Source organism: Rhineura floridana, chromosome 9 (genome assembly GCF_030035675.1).
Source record: "Rhineura floridana isolate rRhiFlo1 chromosome 9, rRhiFlo1.hap2, whole genome shotgun sequence".
NCBI lineage: Eukaryota > Metazoa > Chordata > Lepidosauria > Squamata > Rhineuridae > Rhineura > Rhineura floridana.
Window position 1 is genome coordinate 4,619,695 of NC_084488.1, and position 16,769 is coordinate 4,636,463.

General features: G+C 40.1%; 1 protein-coding gene across 1 annotated transcript in view; it reads right to left on the reverse strand.

The window, feature by feature from the left end:
* Positions 1-223: 223 nt before the first annotated feature.
* WDR1 (WD repeat domain 1) overlaps positions 224-16,769 on the reverse strand; it is a 29,986-nt gene continuing 13,440 nt past the window's right edge. The window contains exons 4-15 of the mRNA XM_061584041.1: positions 15,000-15,147; positions 13,406-13,586; positions 11,831-11,908; positions 10,613-10,693; positions 8,807-9,040; positions 7,185-7,274; positions 6,220-6,374; positions 5,282-5,369; positions 3,040-3,150; positions 2,544-2,717; positions 1,917-2,061; positions 224-1,299 (exon numbers count right to left, since the gene is read on the reverse strand). Coding sequence (XP_061440025.1) covers positions 1,190-1,299; positions 1,917-2,061; positions 2,544-2,717; positions 3,040-3,150; positions 5,282-5,369; positions 6,220-6,374; positions 7,185-7,274; positions 8,807-9,040; positions 10,613-10,693; positions 11,831-11,908; positions 13,406-13,586; positions 15,000-15,147 — 1,595 coding nt within the window. The 3' untranslated portion in view covers positions 224-1,189. The remainder of the gene's footprint in view (positions 1,300-1,916; positions 2,062-2,543; positions 2,718-3,039; positions 3,151-5,281; positions 5,370-6,219; positions 6,375-7,184; positions 7,275-8,806; positions 9,041-10,612; positions 10,694-11,830; positions 11,909-13,405; positions 13,587-14,999; positions 15,148-16,769) is intronic.

Below are 16,769 nucleotides of genomic sequence, written 5' to 3' on the forward strand. Positions count from 1 at the left end.
TCCCATCTGTCCCAGTCAGCATGGCCAATGATCAGGCATGATGGGAGTTGGAGGCCAATAACATGTGGAGGACCACAAGTTTCCCAGCCCCTACTAAACCATGGTTTAGCATTGCATGCGAACATGTGAAAAAGACTAAAGGGGGGGGGGTTGACAGAAAGTTTTCATGGTCCTAGAAATCTCCTTTCCAGCCACTGAAATAAATGCAACTCCACAACCTGTATTAAGTGGGAAACAAAAGAAACAGACGTTCTTTATTGGGAGAAAGGTCTCTTAAGTAGAAATGTTACTGTTTCTACAGAGTTTGTTTGTTGTAATGATTAGCTCAACTCACAATAATGCTCTGCTTTGCTTTTAATTCCCGTACTGAAAAAGATGTTTTCACAATTACTGCAAATGTTCTTACATAGACATATTTCTCCTTAGGAAACAAGGTATATTTAAAGCAGATCTAGAAGCATCCATATCCAAACAACATATCATATCAAGTATTCTCATTTGTTCAAAAAGGTAACAAAGGTATATCTGAAAAAAAAATGCCTCAACATTTATCTGTAAACTTTAATTACTAAAAGAATGGCAAAATACATTAAAACCCCACATTTTCATCTTAAAAATAACTACAAATCTGGACATGAAATACAGAAAAAGTTTATTATGGATCTACCTCACTTTGTTATCTGATGAAGGAAATCAGGAGGTAACAATTTGGTGCATTACAGACAAGCCAATATACAGTAGCTGCACACCACAATTAATTTTTGGATCACAACTAGCATTCTTTACTATGACTGTTAGTACAGAAATGTTCTGCAGTTAGAAAAAAATGAGAATACTCTCATGCTGTACAATACCATGTGCAAGTATGTATGTATGTGACAGATATTAAAAAGGAACCAAATCAGTTTAAACTCTTATGCTGACCTGCTAGGCTGCAGACCATGGAATGTTCAGCCCACAAAAGATTTTATAAGCTCCAGACATAATTTAAGTGCTTCTCATGTGCAAACCGACTAAAGCTTTTCAAAGGTAATTTAATTACAGATATGAACATCCTCTGCAAAGATATGAGAATATGCTATAGGACCCCAGAGGTCATGACAGATTTGTAAATTTTTAAGGAAGAGAAATGCCGTATTTCACTCCAGTAGTTCTAGTCCCTGATGAGGTTCTCCTGATTGAAGGCATTTTATTTGTAGGAAACGGACCACTCTTTCACAGATGCATCATGAGATGTTGTTACCAAGGTATGTTCATCCAGCCATGCCAAGCTGCTTACATGATGTAATCTGTGGGCATCTGGCAAAGGCAACAAACAATGTAAATGGTTGTATCATAGAATCATAGAGTTGGAAGGGGGCTTGTACTTTAAAGTTTAGCATGAATGTACCTTTCAGCCTGAGGCTCATACACACACGCCCCTCCCCCTTGATGAGGTTTGCTCCTCTGGGGTGCCTACACCATTGTACTCAATGTGATGGCAACACACTGATTAGGTCTTTAATTTCTGCCCACAGCTCTTATAGACCTCATCTTCCAACATCAAACAGTGTGCAATCCCCCCAGTCCCTATGCAAGGCTTTGCTTCTGCTGGGAGTCCCAATGCACAGGCAAGAGCTTCTGGAAGACCTTGTCATGCAGCAGCACACCAGGAGAAGAGGTGGAAATATCAAGGGCCAACAGCAGCCACACTTTATCCTTTATCGAGCAGAACTCAGGCCTTGATGTTTAAGTATCTATTTAGACATCTCCAACCATTTTTAGGGTATTGTAGACCTACAATTTCCCACAAAACAACTATTTTCAACTTTTGTATTTATATCTCAAATGTAATTAACAACAAACATAGTACTTTAGACTGGTGAGCACTCTCTTATCAAAAGTAAATGTTCCTGTAATAAAAAGGATACCATTACCTTGTATTTTGACTCTGGTCTCTGGGTCACTCAGTGTCCAAACATAGACCATCATATCCATGCCCCCAGAAGCAAAGTGTTCGTTATCTGGTGACCAGGCAATACAAACAATCTTTGCATGGTGTCCATAGAAAATATTATGTTCCTATTCAGAAAGTGAAAGGAAGAAATGCATCATTCTGCAAGAGATTTTTAATCCTAAAAACAATTATTAATAAAAATATGAATCTCTAAAATCTCTAATTGCTCAGAAACTATAAACAAAACCTGATTCAAGAACAGCTGAATAAATCTCCCAAACTGAAGAGGGACAGAAGATTCCAAGAACACACTTTTATTATTTTTTCCTGTAAGATGTTAAGACACTGTGCAGTTCTTCCACTGTCAGTTTGACACTTACTAACTTTTTGTTTTGTATTTGCAAGACCAGACGGTGTTAGTCTTGCTTCAACAGCATTTTAATGACCAAATAAACCTGTTTATAGGGTCTAATTGATGTGACAAGTACTCAAAATGCAATGGTACTAGATTTGCTTGTTTTGTGCTGACAAAACTACAATTACTCTTTAGTTTTCATAAATGAAACTTAAAAATGCTGGTTGCAGAGGTCACAGGAGTTGTCCTTACCGCATAGCCATCAGCAACACTAAACACAGTGACAACCTTGCTTGCATCTGTCACTGCAAGAAAGGCACCATCATGAGAGTACGCCAGGTCAGTCACAGGACCTTTAGCTTCCAATGTCTTGTCATCTCTTTTTAAAGAAGCTCCCTGGATTGCATACAGGTATACTTTTCCATCCTGGAAATTAAAATATACACAAGGTCAAGTGTGCCCAAATACCTAAAAAGGCTTTGCTGGCTTTCAGATGTGTTATTATCAAGGTTGCGAAGCATCTTTGAAGCAAGAAACAGTCAACACTTTATTGCTGCTTGGAACAGTTAGCAGTTTTTGGAGAAGAAAGCTAAGGGCAAAAAGCACAGGCAGCTTAAGAGAGCTAAATCTAAGACCATCTGAAGTTACTACAGTGAGAATACTTCCATATTAGTTGCCATGCTGCAGGAGCTGCCAAGTGTTTAATGAACAGAAAATGCTGCCTTAAAGAGGAAAGCAAAACCCTTACTGTTCCGCCAACTGCTGCCATACCGCCTCCAGGGTGAACTGCTACCACTTCTGGTTCAAAGCCAGGGTTATCAATTGCAAAGCACTTCTTCTTATCCTTCATCAAAACAATCTGTAATTAGGAAAGTATGCAATTCACGTTGAGATGATTTCAGATATTTGGGACCTAAGTCATTTAGGGCTTTAAACACTAACGTGAGCACCGTAAATTGGGCCCAAAAACAAATTGGCAACCAATGCAGCTGTTTTAGAATAGGGGTTATATGAGTTCTAAAGGGAATCCAGCCAATGACCTAGCTACTGCATTTTGGACCAGCTTAAACTTCCAAGTCATCTTCAAGGGCAACAATAAGCCAATCTCGAAGTTAACAGAGCATGGAGTACTATGGCTAAGTCATCTCTGTCCAAAAGGGGCCCAAACTGGCAACCCAGCCAGAACTGGAAAAAGGCACTCCTAGCCAATGAGGCCCCCTGCAGTGACAATGCTGGCTCCAGGAGTACCCCCAAGCTATGGACTTGCTCCCTCCAGAGAAGTGCAACCCCATCCAAAAGAGACCATCTCCCCACCTCCCAGACATGAGAACTGTGGACAAGTACCACCTCTGTCTTTTTGGGATTCAGTCTCAATTTAGTGCATCAAGGGTTTATTATCAAGTAGAAAATCTTATGATATGAATTCTTGTGTTCATTCATAGGACTAAACTGGAATAATACAACTTATAATAATAATAATAAATTTAATTTCTTCGTCGCCTATCTGGCCAATGGCCACTCTAGGCGACTTACAAAATTGTTAAAATACAATTGATAAAATACAGTCATACAATATAAAAACAACACATCTGCAGCAACAATATTAAAACTGGGCAGGAGGCATTTCAGTTATAACAATTAACCCTCATCTCTCTCAAACACAAGCACTGCACATTTAAGTTATGCTAGACAAGTCAATGGTCAATTCCTTCCGTATCAAGTGCCTCATGTAAACCTTAGCACGATCCGAGAGCATGGCACGTTTTAAGGCACCTATGAATATAATACGTAGATTGTTTATCATGAATGGCAGGTTTCAACTACGGTCGATAGCCAAAGTACATTTTCTTGCATAGCTCCTGCTAATTTCAACTGAGCATGCACAGCAGAACTTCCTAGCAGATTTCCCCCCATATTAGAAGGAAAGAATGGCTGATGTGTGTGTGTGTGTGTGTGTGGAACCAGTGCATTATACACAGCTAGAATTTTCTGCTTCAGGGTCCAGGATGTCTTGGACATGACCCAAGTTCCAAGTGCCACTCCTTCAAAAATCTTGATCAAAGAACTTACTATTCTGCATTTTATTCCTTTTTAATCCTTACATCCTTTTGCTATTGCATTTTTCATATTTTCAGATCTGTCCAAAACTGCAGTAAGGATGAGGCACATTTTTGTGTTTCCAAGCATAGAGGGATGTTTCTTCAGAAAGTAGTAAGAGAAACACCTCAACAGGGGACTGTTGGGGTGCAGTCCAGGGAGCCAAAGCCCCTCTTCTCCCTTCCTCCAAGTCCCTACAGGGCAGCTGAGCAGACTGCAAACCATAGTGCTAATGAGACCCAGCCACCCCTATCTTCGTTTTCCTAGAGGAACATGCAAGAGGTGAATGGGGCATGGAAAGAAATGTATATGCAACTATGTATGTGTGAGAGAGAGATTGCAAGTGCATGCAAAGTCATGTTGGTCAAGACTTGCTTTTGACTTTAATAGGAACTTAAGCAGCAGTTCTTGCCAATAGTCTACTGGGCCCAAGAAATCATGTTGCTGTGACAGAGTAAGACCTGACAACAAGAGACAGAGTTTGCCCCCCCCTCTGCCCCATTAAAAGTTGGCCTAAGGTTGCATCTATACAGATAATACAGCAACGGCAATTTTCCTGCAAATATGTCATGAGCCTGCACTTCAACTCATTAAATGCTTCCAGCAACTAGCAATGCTTCTGCACCTCAGTACTAAAAGCTAGTTACCAAATCTCACTTTAAATAGCACTGAGATGAATCCAGGTGGAAACTGTTACACTTTCAGTAAGATTTTTCATTCGAAATGTAAAGAGCGCGTTAATGTTAAGAATCTCACAGCACAATCCTAACCATGTCTACTCAGAAGTAAGTCCTACTCAACACAATAGGGCTTACTCCCAGGTAAATGGGGTCAGCAGTGCAGCCTTAATAGGCATATTGCGTGACAGTATAACCTGTTTCCCCAATACGCACTTCTCCAATGCATACGACCACTGCATAGCCACCAGGTCCAACTGCTATACATTTTGGCTGGACGTCCATTTTCACAACATCTTGGCCACTGAAAAGGAAAGGAAAAAAAGAAGTTTTTCCCCAGGCAAGAATGCACAGGCATATAAAAATGTAGAGGGATAAGAGGGGCAAGATAATGGAGAGTTTCAAAGGACAAATGGATCTGGGAGCAGGCACAAAGCCAGTGTAGGGGTTTAAGCAGGGGTGTCCTATGATCAAAAAGATAAGCAATTTTGGCAGCAGAGTACTGCACAGACGTAAGGGGGCCACAGTGACACAACAGAAGATTGCAGTAGTCAAGGCATGATATCCTTCACTAATTAAAACTTGCAGTAGATTAGCATTTGGTACTAAGAGAAAGGCATGTTTCGGCATAATGCGAGGGAGACTGATGGTGGTATTCAAAGCTAGTTCTATTCAAAGTAGACCCACAGAAATTAATGGATATTACTAACTTAAATTAATTCATTTCAATGGGTCTACTGTAAGCAGGACTTAGGTGAGGACAACCCTGAGAATATTTGCACATCCTGCATTACAGTTGTTTTTTAGCACTGGCTGAAGTTTCTCTTAACCATTTGGTGATTTATTAGTGTTTTATTCTCAGGCATTTCATATTTACTCTTGTACACTGCATTTATATTTTAACTAGTTATATAACATGATGAGAAATGCAATTGTCAGCTGCATGCTAGCTGTTCCACCTGCTCAGCATAGTAAAGCTGATGGTTTCTGAACACCAACCCAGGGTAATGTTGGTTACCGAAAGAATTAACCAAATGCCACAGGCAGCTGATAGTGTATCAGATATAGTGCTTAACATAACAGAATCAGATTGTCTAAAAATTAGTCAGTTATGTTTACAGTAATGATTCTGGTGACGGCTGACACACACATACCTATAGTCTTTTTTGCTCAGACTGGTGTAGCGCACAGTATCATCCATGCTGCAACTGACCAGCTGTTCCAATTCATCTACTGCCATTCGTGAAACCTGGTTTGTGTGTCCTTTCCCCAAAAAGCCATCATTTTCCCCCGTCTCAGAATCCCAATAATGTGAGCAAAATATTAAGGAAGTTTTCTTAAGAATGAGCATGACAGTAGGTTCCAACATTTACTGTGCAGAACAATCAAACCAATTCCATTCCAAAGTTGTGCTCAGGACAGCACACACATTTAGGGCGCCACCTGGTGTCTCACTCTCCTGGCAACTTTTGAAAAAACACCAAAATGCCTCTGCTGGGGGCTGTAAACCTGAACGGAGCAGCAATTCTGGGTGTGGGGCACCATGGTTTCAGCAGCTCCTATGACAAATACTGCAAGTCTGCCATAAACACAACTCTCAAAGTAATCCACAGAGAATACTTTTCAGTTATATCTGCCACACAACTGTGCATGAGAATCTTAAGATGCCTTTCTGAAAATGTCCAACACGGTATCTTGGATGATGGCACAGAAAGACAACTTGAAATTCAACAAGCTAGGATTGATGTAACAGGTATCCCATCTTTGTGGGGGCAGTTTTTGTTCCAAACGTTAGCCAACTCAAACAATTACAGTCGTAACAGTTACACTGCAAACAGCATCCTCAGTGAGAGAGCTGGATGAGAACTGTGCTCAAATAAGAACTATTCTCTAATACTACCTTGTATGCCAAGAAAATTTCAATGAGTAATAAAGATTACCGAAAAGGAACAAAGAAGATAGAATGGCTGCATACTATCTTCCCCTTGAAACTGTATACTCCCATGAGATATCACAGTAGGGGAACTGTATACTCCCATGAGATATCACTGTAAGGGAACATCCTATCAGTACTAGAAGTTTTTATCTGCAAAAACCATTGTTTGGTTGTTCAAAGGATATTAATATGCCCATCGTGGCTTCCAGAGTAAATATAGGATTTCCTCCCATTTTTATGCACTGTGAGACATTGTATTGATTTACTGTGACCCTGCAAGAAAGCAAACATAATTATTGCAAACTGTTACATTTACAGCAGTTTAAGTTATTCAAAACAAGTCTGTGTTGTTGTTTCATTTTGTCAAAGAGCTTTTCTGTATATATTTGTGAAAGAACCCCCCATGTCCCCCAAAAAGGCCCCTCCTAACTCAAACTACTTTGGCTACAGACCAGTGGTTCCCAAACCCCCCCCCCATTCACTTGAAAATTGCCGAGGGTCTTGGTGGACTACTTAATGATTTTTATGCCTGTTGTAGCAATTGTGATTTGCTGTGCTAGATGCTGCCTGATTTTAATTGTACCTAATTGCTTTTTATTTTTATTGTATTACAATTTGCACTCTACAGAACTTGCATTTCACAGAACAGAAGACATAAAAGCAAGAAAAATACCATTAAAATCAGTATGAATATTTAATATGGACACATCACCGACTACTCCAGCTATAGACAAAAGGGAAAGTGCACACACGCACGCCATGCAGTAATCCTGTGTGCTTGGGGGAGGGGAAGGGAAGAAGTTGGTTCCAAGCCATAGTCTAATTCTTAGACTAGTTCATAAGCAATATGGGTAAGTGTTATCATATTATATGCTACATGTGCTGTGGAGCTTACAGTGCAAATTTTGACATAAGGGAGGAAAAGGTGAGGGTAAGCAGGAGAAGAACACACATCTGTTCAATTGCATGTATTTTAGCTTAGGATGGGGACTAAGGTTGCATCAAAGGCTCCAAGGGGGAAGAGATAGGATGACACAGGTATGCTAGGAATAAAAGGACAGAGTAGGTGAGGAACAGAACCATTTAAGATGAAAGGTTGTCTTCAGAAGGCTGAGGATGGGGGAACTGGAACAAAAGTCCCAGGCAGGCATATACTGGGATACAAGGGTCAAGATACTGGGGGGTGGAAAGAGGAGCAAGGAGCTTTTCAGGCAGTGGCCATGACCTAGAAGGCCATGCACAATCCCAGTGTTGTTCATGCCAAGAGGCTTTCCCTCCCCTTGAAACTGTATACTCCCGTGAGATATCACTGTAAGAGAACATCCCATTAATTTAAAAAAGAGGTTTGCCCTGTGGCACTTTCAGTAAGGAGGAAAAGCACAGTTCAAAAGGCCCTTTGGACTAGGATACAGAACTGGTTGCATAGGTCTTTGGATGCTAGCCGCTGCCTGAGATGCCCTTAAGGTATTCAGAGGCAAGTGCCATACTGTGCTGAAATCACCTTTTCCCCAAAAAAGGAGATTTTAAAGAGCTTTTCCTGATCTAGTTTACCAGGATTCCCATCACTGCCTGCAAGCATTTAACATTTTGTTCAGAACTGGTTTGTTTGGATTAATAAAATTGCAATGATTTAGTGATAATAAAACAGCGTAGCCACAGAAACAAGAGTATCAACAAGGCAGCTCAAGAGTCTTTACACTAAATGATTCTTCACAGCCACATTCATTACTGTTAGGAAGACATTGATAATATCAACAGTGCATAATCAAGAAACTAGAAACAGCATGCTCAATAGTTCAACAGACCTTTATGACACGAAGAGGTTTGTCTGGATTGTTCTCATCCAGATAGTTGATATAACCAGAAAGTGAGAGAGTCAACAAGTGCCCTTTTTGCCACAGACAACCCAACTGCTGATCCACAACATTTGATCCCATGTTAAATGTATTCACCACACTATTAGCACCAACATCCCAGATCTTAGCTGTTTTGTCTCCAGAAGCAGAAAGTAGGCGATTGCCATCTGGACTCCAACTAATCTGTTAAAAGAAAACAAAGGGATTTAGAAGTATAGCTCCACCATATGTATCAGAGATAGCTTATGTTTATTTCCTAAGTACACTTCTCTGGACAGTGAGTTGGAAGACACCGTGAGAGGCCAGTCTCCATAACAAAGTTGGTGCCATTTTGCAATATGAGTTCCCAAGTTATGCAATGACTGAGGTACAGCTAGGGCACTACATACAAAATCTAAAAAAGAAATTAACAGATGTTCTACATTTTAATTTCTTAGAACTTGAAAGCACTTCCAAAAGTAAAAACTTAGGGCTGGTTAAAAAAGACTAAAGACTGAAATCCTATGCATGCTTACCTAGGAGTAAGCCCCACTGCAACACAGTGGGATTAATTTTAGGATTCCTCTGTCCATTAATTGGCAATTTTAATTAATTTGCATACAGATGAATTAGAGATAAGAAAACAAAACCTTAAAATAAGAATTGTCATGTTAGCAAAAAAAACCCTGAACTATGCCATTATTCAAATAAACAGTCTAGTTTATTTGCTGTCATATGACAATTTCTTATTTTAAGGTTTTAAAAATCCATTTTCTTTTTTAAAAAAGCATAGACTAGCTTACTTCCCAGTATGAGAATGTTTTTTATTTTAAGGCTGATTATTTTTCTTTCAGTTATACTCCATCAGAGTGGGTATTTTAAAAAGAAGAGTCTGAAGAGGAAATAGTTCCTTCCAAGGTCCATTAAATTAGAAGTCTGGCATGACTGAGTTGATCCTCCCACCGGGTCCTTTTCAATTTACAAATGCCAATCGCCAATATTATTATTTTCTTCTAGCATAATCCACTACTGCGTTCCAGAGGAACATTTTCAAACATTTGTTAAAGGTTCTTCCAAGCAAGGCTTGTGCTTAATTTTAATTTTTACATAAATCTGGAAATATACCTCTGGGAGAAACAAGACTGGAATAAATTGATTCCACTCTGAGAAATATTTCTTGCATAGCAGAACCCAGAAGCATTCTGTGGATGAATCCAACAGGAGCAGATTCCATCCCAAAGAAATAGTCTGAGAAGAAGCATCACTTTCAGAACGTTACCTCAAAAACCAAAGAACACATACTGCACCATCTTAGAAAAAGAGGTATTCCCTCCTGGGTGAGAGAAGGCAGAATCCCTCTTTCAAAGGTGATTCCTTCTGCCCCCCCCTTTTTTTAAGTACTTTAAACAAATGGAAAAATATTCTTCACTGATGTCTTGGGGATAAGTTTTAGCCTAAAGGTTGGAACCAAACTTAACAAACCTTGATTAAAGTTTAGTGGGTTTGCACAGGGATGAAGCTTTCATCCCAGGAAAGCAAGGGAATGTTGGCATAAGACCTCCTGAGCTTTTCATGGAACAAACTCCTTCATGCCTATTAAGTGACTGAGCAGTTCTGCAACACTTGCCAAGCATAATATGCAGTCTTAGCCGCTGTGGAGCAAGATACTATTTGTGCTGTTGCAAGAAAAGCAGATTCATAGCATCCAGGTGCATGAGTAAATCAATATAACATAACAATTCAGTTAAGGGAGTGAAGAAAGTCAAATATACTTACTGCATAAATGCCCCCATCATGTGCTTTATTTCCACCTAGAGCACCAACTTTCTCTCCTGTTTTGCCATCATAAATAAATATCTTTTCAAAACCAAAAAAGAGAGACAAAATATGTTAGTTAAGGTTTTGTAGCAGTTAAATCTCTACCTACTGTAAAGAAAATGTTTCAATATGTGGTGAAAGAATTGTTTTTAGGTATTAAATTCAACAAATGCTCTCTTGATGTCAGAAAACATTGGGGCATTTTTACTAAAAAATAGTTACCAAAGAATCCAAACATTCAAAATACAGGAACGTGCTATGTTTGGAGATGCCTCTGGGTTAAGATGATCACTACCATGCTTTCTTCATTACATTAATTAAGCAGTTTGCATTAAAATCAAGCCTACAGTTCTGGCCAGTAAAGGCAAAAGAAACATACAATGGTTGATCCTCCATATCTAATAATATTTTTAATACTCTCAAAGATGAAAGCTCAGCCATTGTATGTTCCTTCTTTCCAGCAGCTGTAGCTCCAGTCTGAAACCTGCATAGCACTCAACAGAGCCTCATTTAAATGTCTGTTATCTCCTTCCACGTTCCACCTTAAGACTCTGTCCAGATGCAGATCCCATGGCTTCAACACCAACCCATGTTTTACCTTTCTCCCCCCCCCCCGCCATCTTCAGAACTCTTCATCAGGCTAGAAGTCAAAAGTCTGTCCACTATTTTGCAATGTCTTGGTTGGCCTAATAAAGGCATTGCCTTATAGGTATTTTTCTTACGGGCCAATCCAGCTACCTTTACTTTTTGTGCGATTTCAAGAATAATCTTAATATGCAGCTGCATTTTTTCTCATTCATTCTATCCTCCCGCTGTTGCCTTTTCCAACACTGATTTTAGACCACACGTTCCTCCCCACCTTTTTGTGTTTAGAAACTAAAATGTCATGTATATTGATAACACTATAATAAATGTCTAAGCCACTATCACCGAAGGAAATGTGTCTACTTATGGATATATGAAGTTTCCTTATAAAGGATCATGTCACTGGTCCATCGAGCTCCATACTGTCTCTTTTGACCAACAATGACTCTTTAAGGTCCCTAGCGTTGTCAGCTGTGAGATCCTTAACTGGAGATACTGGGGTCTGAACCTAGAACCTTCTGTATTCAAAGCAGATTCTCCACTTAACTATAGACATGTCACCCGCACTAGTAAAAGTCAGCTTGATTTTACCTGGCCATCTGCACTGGCTGTAGCAAGTCTATTTCCATCTGGAGAAAATCTCACACAGTTAACAAAACGGCCATGGTCCTATAGGAGAAATTTATATAAGAACTTTAGTTCCCAAATGGATTACACCATTAGCCTGCTGCTGCTTGTGGAAGAAGCTCAAATCCCTACCACCTCATGTATCAAAAAATGCTGAGAACTCAAAACAGTGTGTCCCTTGATGAAGGCTTCCTGGCATCCAACAGGTTTATAATCGGAACACAGGAAAAGCAGTAATATATTAGTTAGCTAAAACTGGACAGCAGTTCAAAAGGTGGGATACAAGAACTCTTATCCGTGCCTCCAGAAATACAAACATTCTTGGTGGATATATTGACTGTTTCCCCACAAAAGTATTGAGATCGCCATAACATTTCGCAGGATGATCCTATCTGGGCAGGGATAACTTGCCTTCAGTGATAACCTCGAGGTTAGATTGCTGCAATCCCATTGAAGATTTGGAAGCTGCAGCTAGCTGATGAGGACTAGGCAGTTGGACCATATAACAGCAGTCTCAGCACAACCGCACAGGCTACCTATATGTTTCCAAGCCCAATACAAAGTGCTAGCTTTAAGCTATAAAGACTTATATGGCTCAAGACCCCAACTCCTGACGGAATGCAGTTCCTGACTTGAGTCTACCCAGACACTAAGAGGAATGGGAGGCCCTTCTCCAGGTACCTTCTCAGAGACTGAAGGGACACCAACAAGGGAGGAAGCCTTTTTGGTTGTGGCTCACCCCAAATATGGAATTCTCTCCCCAGTGCAACCGTCTGGCACTAATGTAAACATATCTTTTTGGTGCCAAGCTAAGAGCTTCCTTTTTTCTAGGCATTTGATGGGACACGCTGAGTGGGCTGTTATTGGAGCTAGGACTGAGTCAGGCAAATTGACCTGAGCAGATGAAGCTATCTGAGTTTAAGCCTATACAGTTTCTCAGAGCTTGAAAAAGTTACTTTTTTGAACTACAACTCCCATCAGCCCCAGCCAGCCCCATGCTGGCTGGGGCTGATGGGAGTTGTAGTTCAAAAAAAGTAACTTTTCCAAGCTCTGCAGTTTCTGGTAAGAACCGAAACTGCTGAAGACTGAACACTGAATTACAATGGAAAGACAACTGCTTGCAGTTATTAAAATTCCTTTAACGTTCTCACTGGGCAGATAGGTAATCCTGATTTAACTAGAGAGATCAATAGTCCTAAGACTTCAGATCTGCTGTAATTCTGAAAAATGCTATGGAAGTTCCACAGTAGCACGGATGATGTTATGCTTGTGGCACAGAGATGTTTATTTATTTACTATTTGATTTCTATTCCACCCTTCCTCCCAGCAGGAGCCCAGGGTAGCATGTTAAGCTCTCCCCTTCCAACCTCTGTCCCTCTCTTATGCCACCATGATGAGTAAAGGGCTGCATATGGAACACAATGCTGCCTATTCCCCAATACGTGTCTGTGTATGAGAAAGAGACCCTTTCTGCTTGTGCAAGGAGAGGGAAGGGGGTGGACCCTGACAATAGAGACTGCATGCAGAATGCCAACTCACACTTATTGTAAACTTGAATTTGAATGGTGGTCCTTCAAAGAAAGCAGCACAGTTGTCATCACTGCCAGTTGATAGGCGGTATGGTCTTGTCTGTTTAATATCCACACTATTGATCACTTTGTTGTGGCCAGTTATCTCACCTACCGAAGAACCGGTATCCCACAGAAACACTGCCCCAAATCTGTTTGCAAGAAACAAATCAAGTCATATAAAGTGAGGACTATATATAGGACTTATCATCTTGAGCACAGTCAGCATGTTGAGTGGTTTTAAACAATAAAAATTAGAACATCCAGTTAATCTTGTGCCATTTTAGCTTTGATCCCTATAGCATTCAAGGGCTTTGTCCATTAAGTATTGAACAAATAATGGAACGAAGACACTTGCTTCATGAATTGATAGATGAATGAACAAGACTCTGATAAGTATTATTCATATAATCCCCTTCTTCTCCCAGAGCCGCACGCAAAATGATAAAATGCAATAAAAATTAAACACAACAAGAACTAAAATAAGAACAAAAAATAATCAGTCATCTGAAGCTACTTTTAATGACAGATCGGTCCTTTCATTTTAATACACGTCATAGCATGCAAGAGTTGAATCTGCAAGAGTCTTATTTACATCTAAACAATGACTTCTGAAATGGCTCCTATTTGCATGAACTACTTCTGCAAAAAAAGAGTTTATTGTATCTGCACCAACTGTAAAAATAAAACTATTGTTCTAATTATGCATGAACTCTGCAAGCGGTTTACAGAAGTCTGTACACAAATATAGCCTGGAAAAAATATTATGCACATTACATCATATCATGCTGCTCTGGGCTCCTGCTGGGAGGAAGGGCAGGATATAAATCAAATAATAAATAAATAAGGCTACGCAGAAAAGAGATCTGGCATCTCAAGGCACAGAACAGCCATAAAGGTTTTTTTAAAAAATAAATGCACCTCAGCCCGCTCAGGCAGAGCAGCAACCATGAAGGTGAAAAGATCGACGATGAAGTGCACTCAGCTGCATCTCTGCCGAAGTGTGGCCTGAGGTGCATTTATTTCTAGAAACATGCACAGTATTTTGTTCTGTGCCAGAAGATCCTGTGAGCCTCTTTGCTCCCTTCCATTTCAGGGAGAGACTCTATAAACTGGGCAGTACCCATTAAGATGATCCACGTTAATAACCGTAATGTTCTTCAAGGATCAGACTGGGCTTGCAATGAGGGGAAATTATGCACACACCTTTTAAGCAGTTCACATGCCAACATGCACAGCATGTTATGCTTTGGATAGTCTTAAGAAGTATTTTGGGAATTCAGTAGGAGGAGCTGTTTGAACTGCAGGTTTCCTTAGACTGTGGAGCCCTTTACTGGGTCCAAGGCTAAAACACCAGGACTATTTTATACATGTCAAACTCTTGCTATTGCTGCTTAATGCCGTTTTAAAAAAAAGTGCTTTCCTTGTGGATACTGTTTCCAAGAATGTGCGCTATTAAAAAATCTCTAGCTGTTAACTGATCAGCTATCAACTGTGAATCTGGAAATTAAAACACAAAAATAAGCCAACTTCTCCAAGAATGTGCAAGACTAATTACTACTCACTTTTCCCTTCCTTCCCCAACAGCAGCAAGCCTCTTGCTGTCTTCAGTCCATGCAATGTCTTTTATTTTTCCAGCAAATGGCTGATATTCATACTTCAACAGATGTTCCTTCTGTGTAGTATCCCAAATTCTAAGCTTCCCAGAAACATCTGTCATAGCACAGCAATACATATAAAGTTACCATCCCAGCAAGATCAAGTTGTTACATGACCATCTATTTGTCACAGTCAAATTTGCAGGCATGCTAGAACTCGCCATTGTGCATGTTAGGAATGCTGAAGTTTTATGCAGACTACAGTTAAAACGATACGGCCACTTTTTGAAAAGTGTTGGAAAAAGCTTCAGATGTTGGCTTGCATGCGATGTTGACTACAGCTGCATTAAGACATTTGCCTGAACGCACAATAAGCAAAACCAAAGATGCGGCAGGGGCATGGACACAAGTCCCGCCCCCAACACCCCCAGGCATGCGATTACTGCAAAAGATCTGAAGAGACTAAACATACTTAGAAGCCTCTCAGTGATTGGGAACCCTTCATTAGGGGATTGCAGGCAGACTTTAAAATCCTGCATGTTTGTTAAACCTAAATTCTCATCTCCATATCATTGTGCACACAGCATTTTGAAGTCTAATAAGGAGATGGTCACTCCCCAAGGAGCTTGAAAGAATACTGAATAAGTGTCATTCCTATGAAGCTCAGTCTAGAAAGGCAGTGGCAGCTGTGAACAAGGTCTTCCAAAATATTGCCTTTACTTTTAATCATTCTTTACATAGTTTCATGCTAATCAAGAATAATCTTCATGTTCTAAGTAGTTAAATCTTCTCATTTTAGGGTTAAGATAGATGTTTGGGTGGTGAATGCCGGTAAGACCAGAGAGAACCCCAGGACAATGAACAGGATCCTGCTCTGTCCAATCGAGTGGAGGAGCACATGTGTGGAGCCTCACATGCTACAGCCGTGTTATGCATATTTAAGTGCGTCAGACAACAGCATGGCAAGCCAAGCTCATGCCAGGAGTTGTCACACTGTCAGAGCTGTTGATAAACAGGAAGGAGGGCAGGTGATATGGTTATCACCCCTTCCATCCTACTCATTTTGCATGAAGTTTGGATACCATGCATACACAGGTAATCCAGCTGCTGGCATGACCCCCCAGTGACATCCTTTTATGTCAGAGATCACTGCCGAAAGCCAGTTTCCCTTCTTGGCAGTGAAAGGTACAGAGTTTGCATAAAACTGCATTTCCTATTCTCAGTGTCTGTTGGTCACTAGGACTGTGCTTATTCAGAGGAAACTCAGTTAAAACCAATATAAACTCTTTTTGGAACAATGCCACTTCTATATGGTCTTTAAAGGAATCTACAAGAAAACACGTATCCCTTAATAATCTTTGTGATATTATAAATCAAATGTCACTGATGGGAACTAGGCTAGGTGAACAGTGTGTTCACCTGCTTCCAAACATTCATGTAGTTTTAGTGTGCAACTTTCTTAAAATGTTGAAAAGCACACTTTTTGAAAAAAGCTTGCTTCTTCCTGAAAGTATTTATCTGTGAATTTAGATTGCAAGTACCTTCAGCACGAGACTCAAATGCTTTTGCTTTATACTGAAAACCACTCTGCATAGGGTTATTATTAACTAAGCCTCAAACTTAGGTCTAGAGAGGGTTAAGATGCTGACCAAGTGACAGGGGTGAGAGAATATTTAGATGTACACATCTCTTGAAATTACTTTTTTTTCCTGAATATGCATGTCATTTCTTTATGAG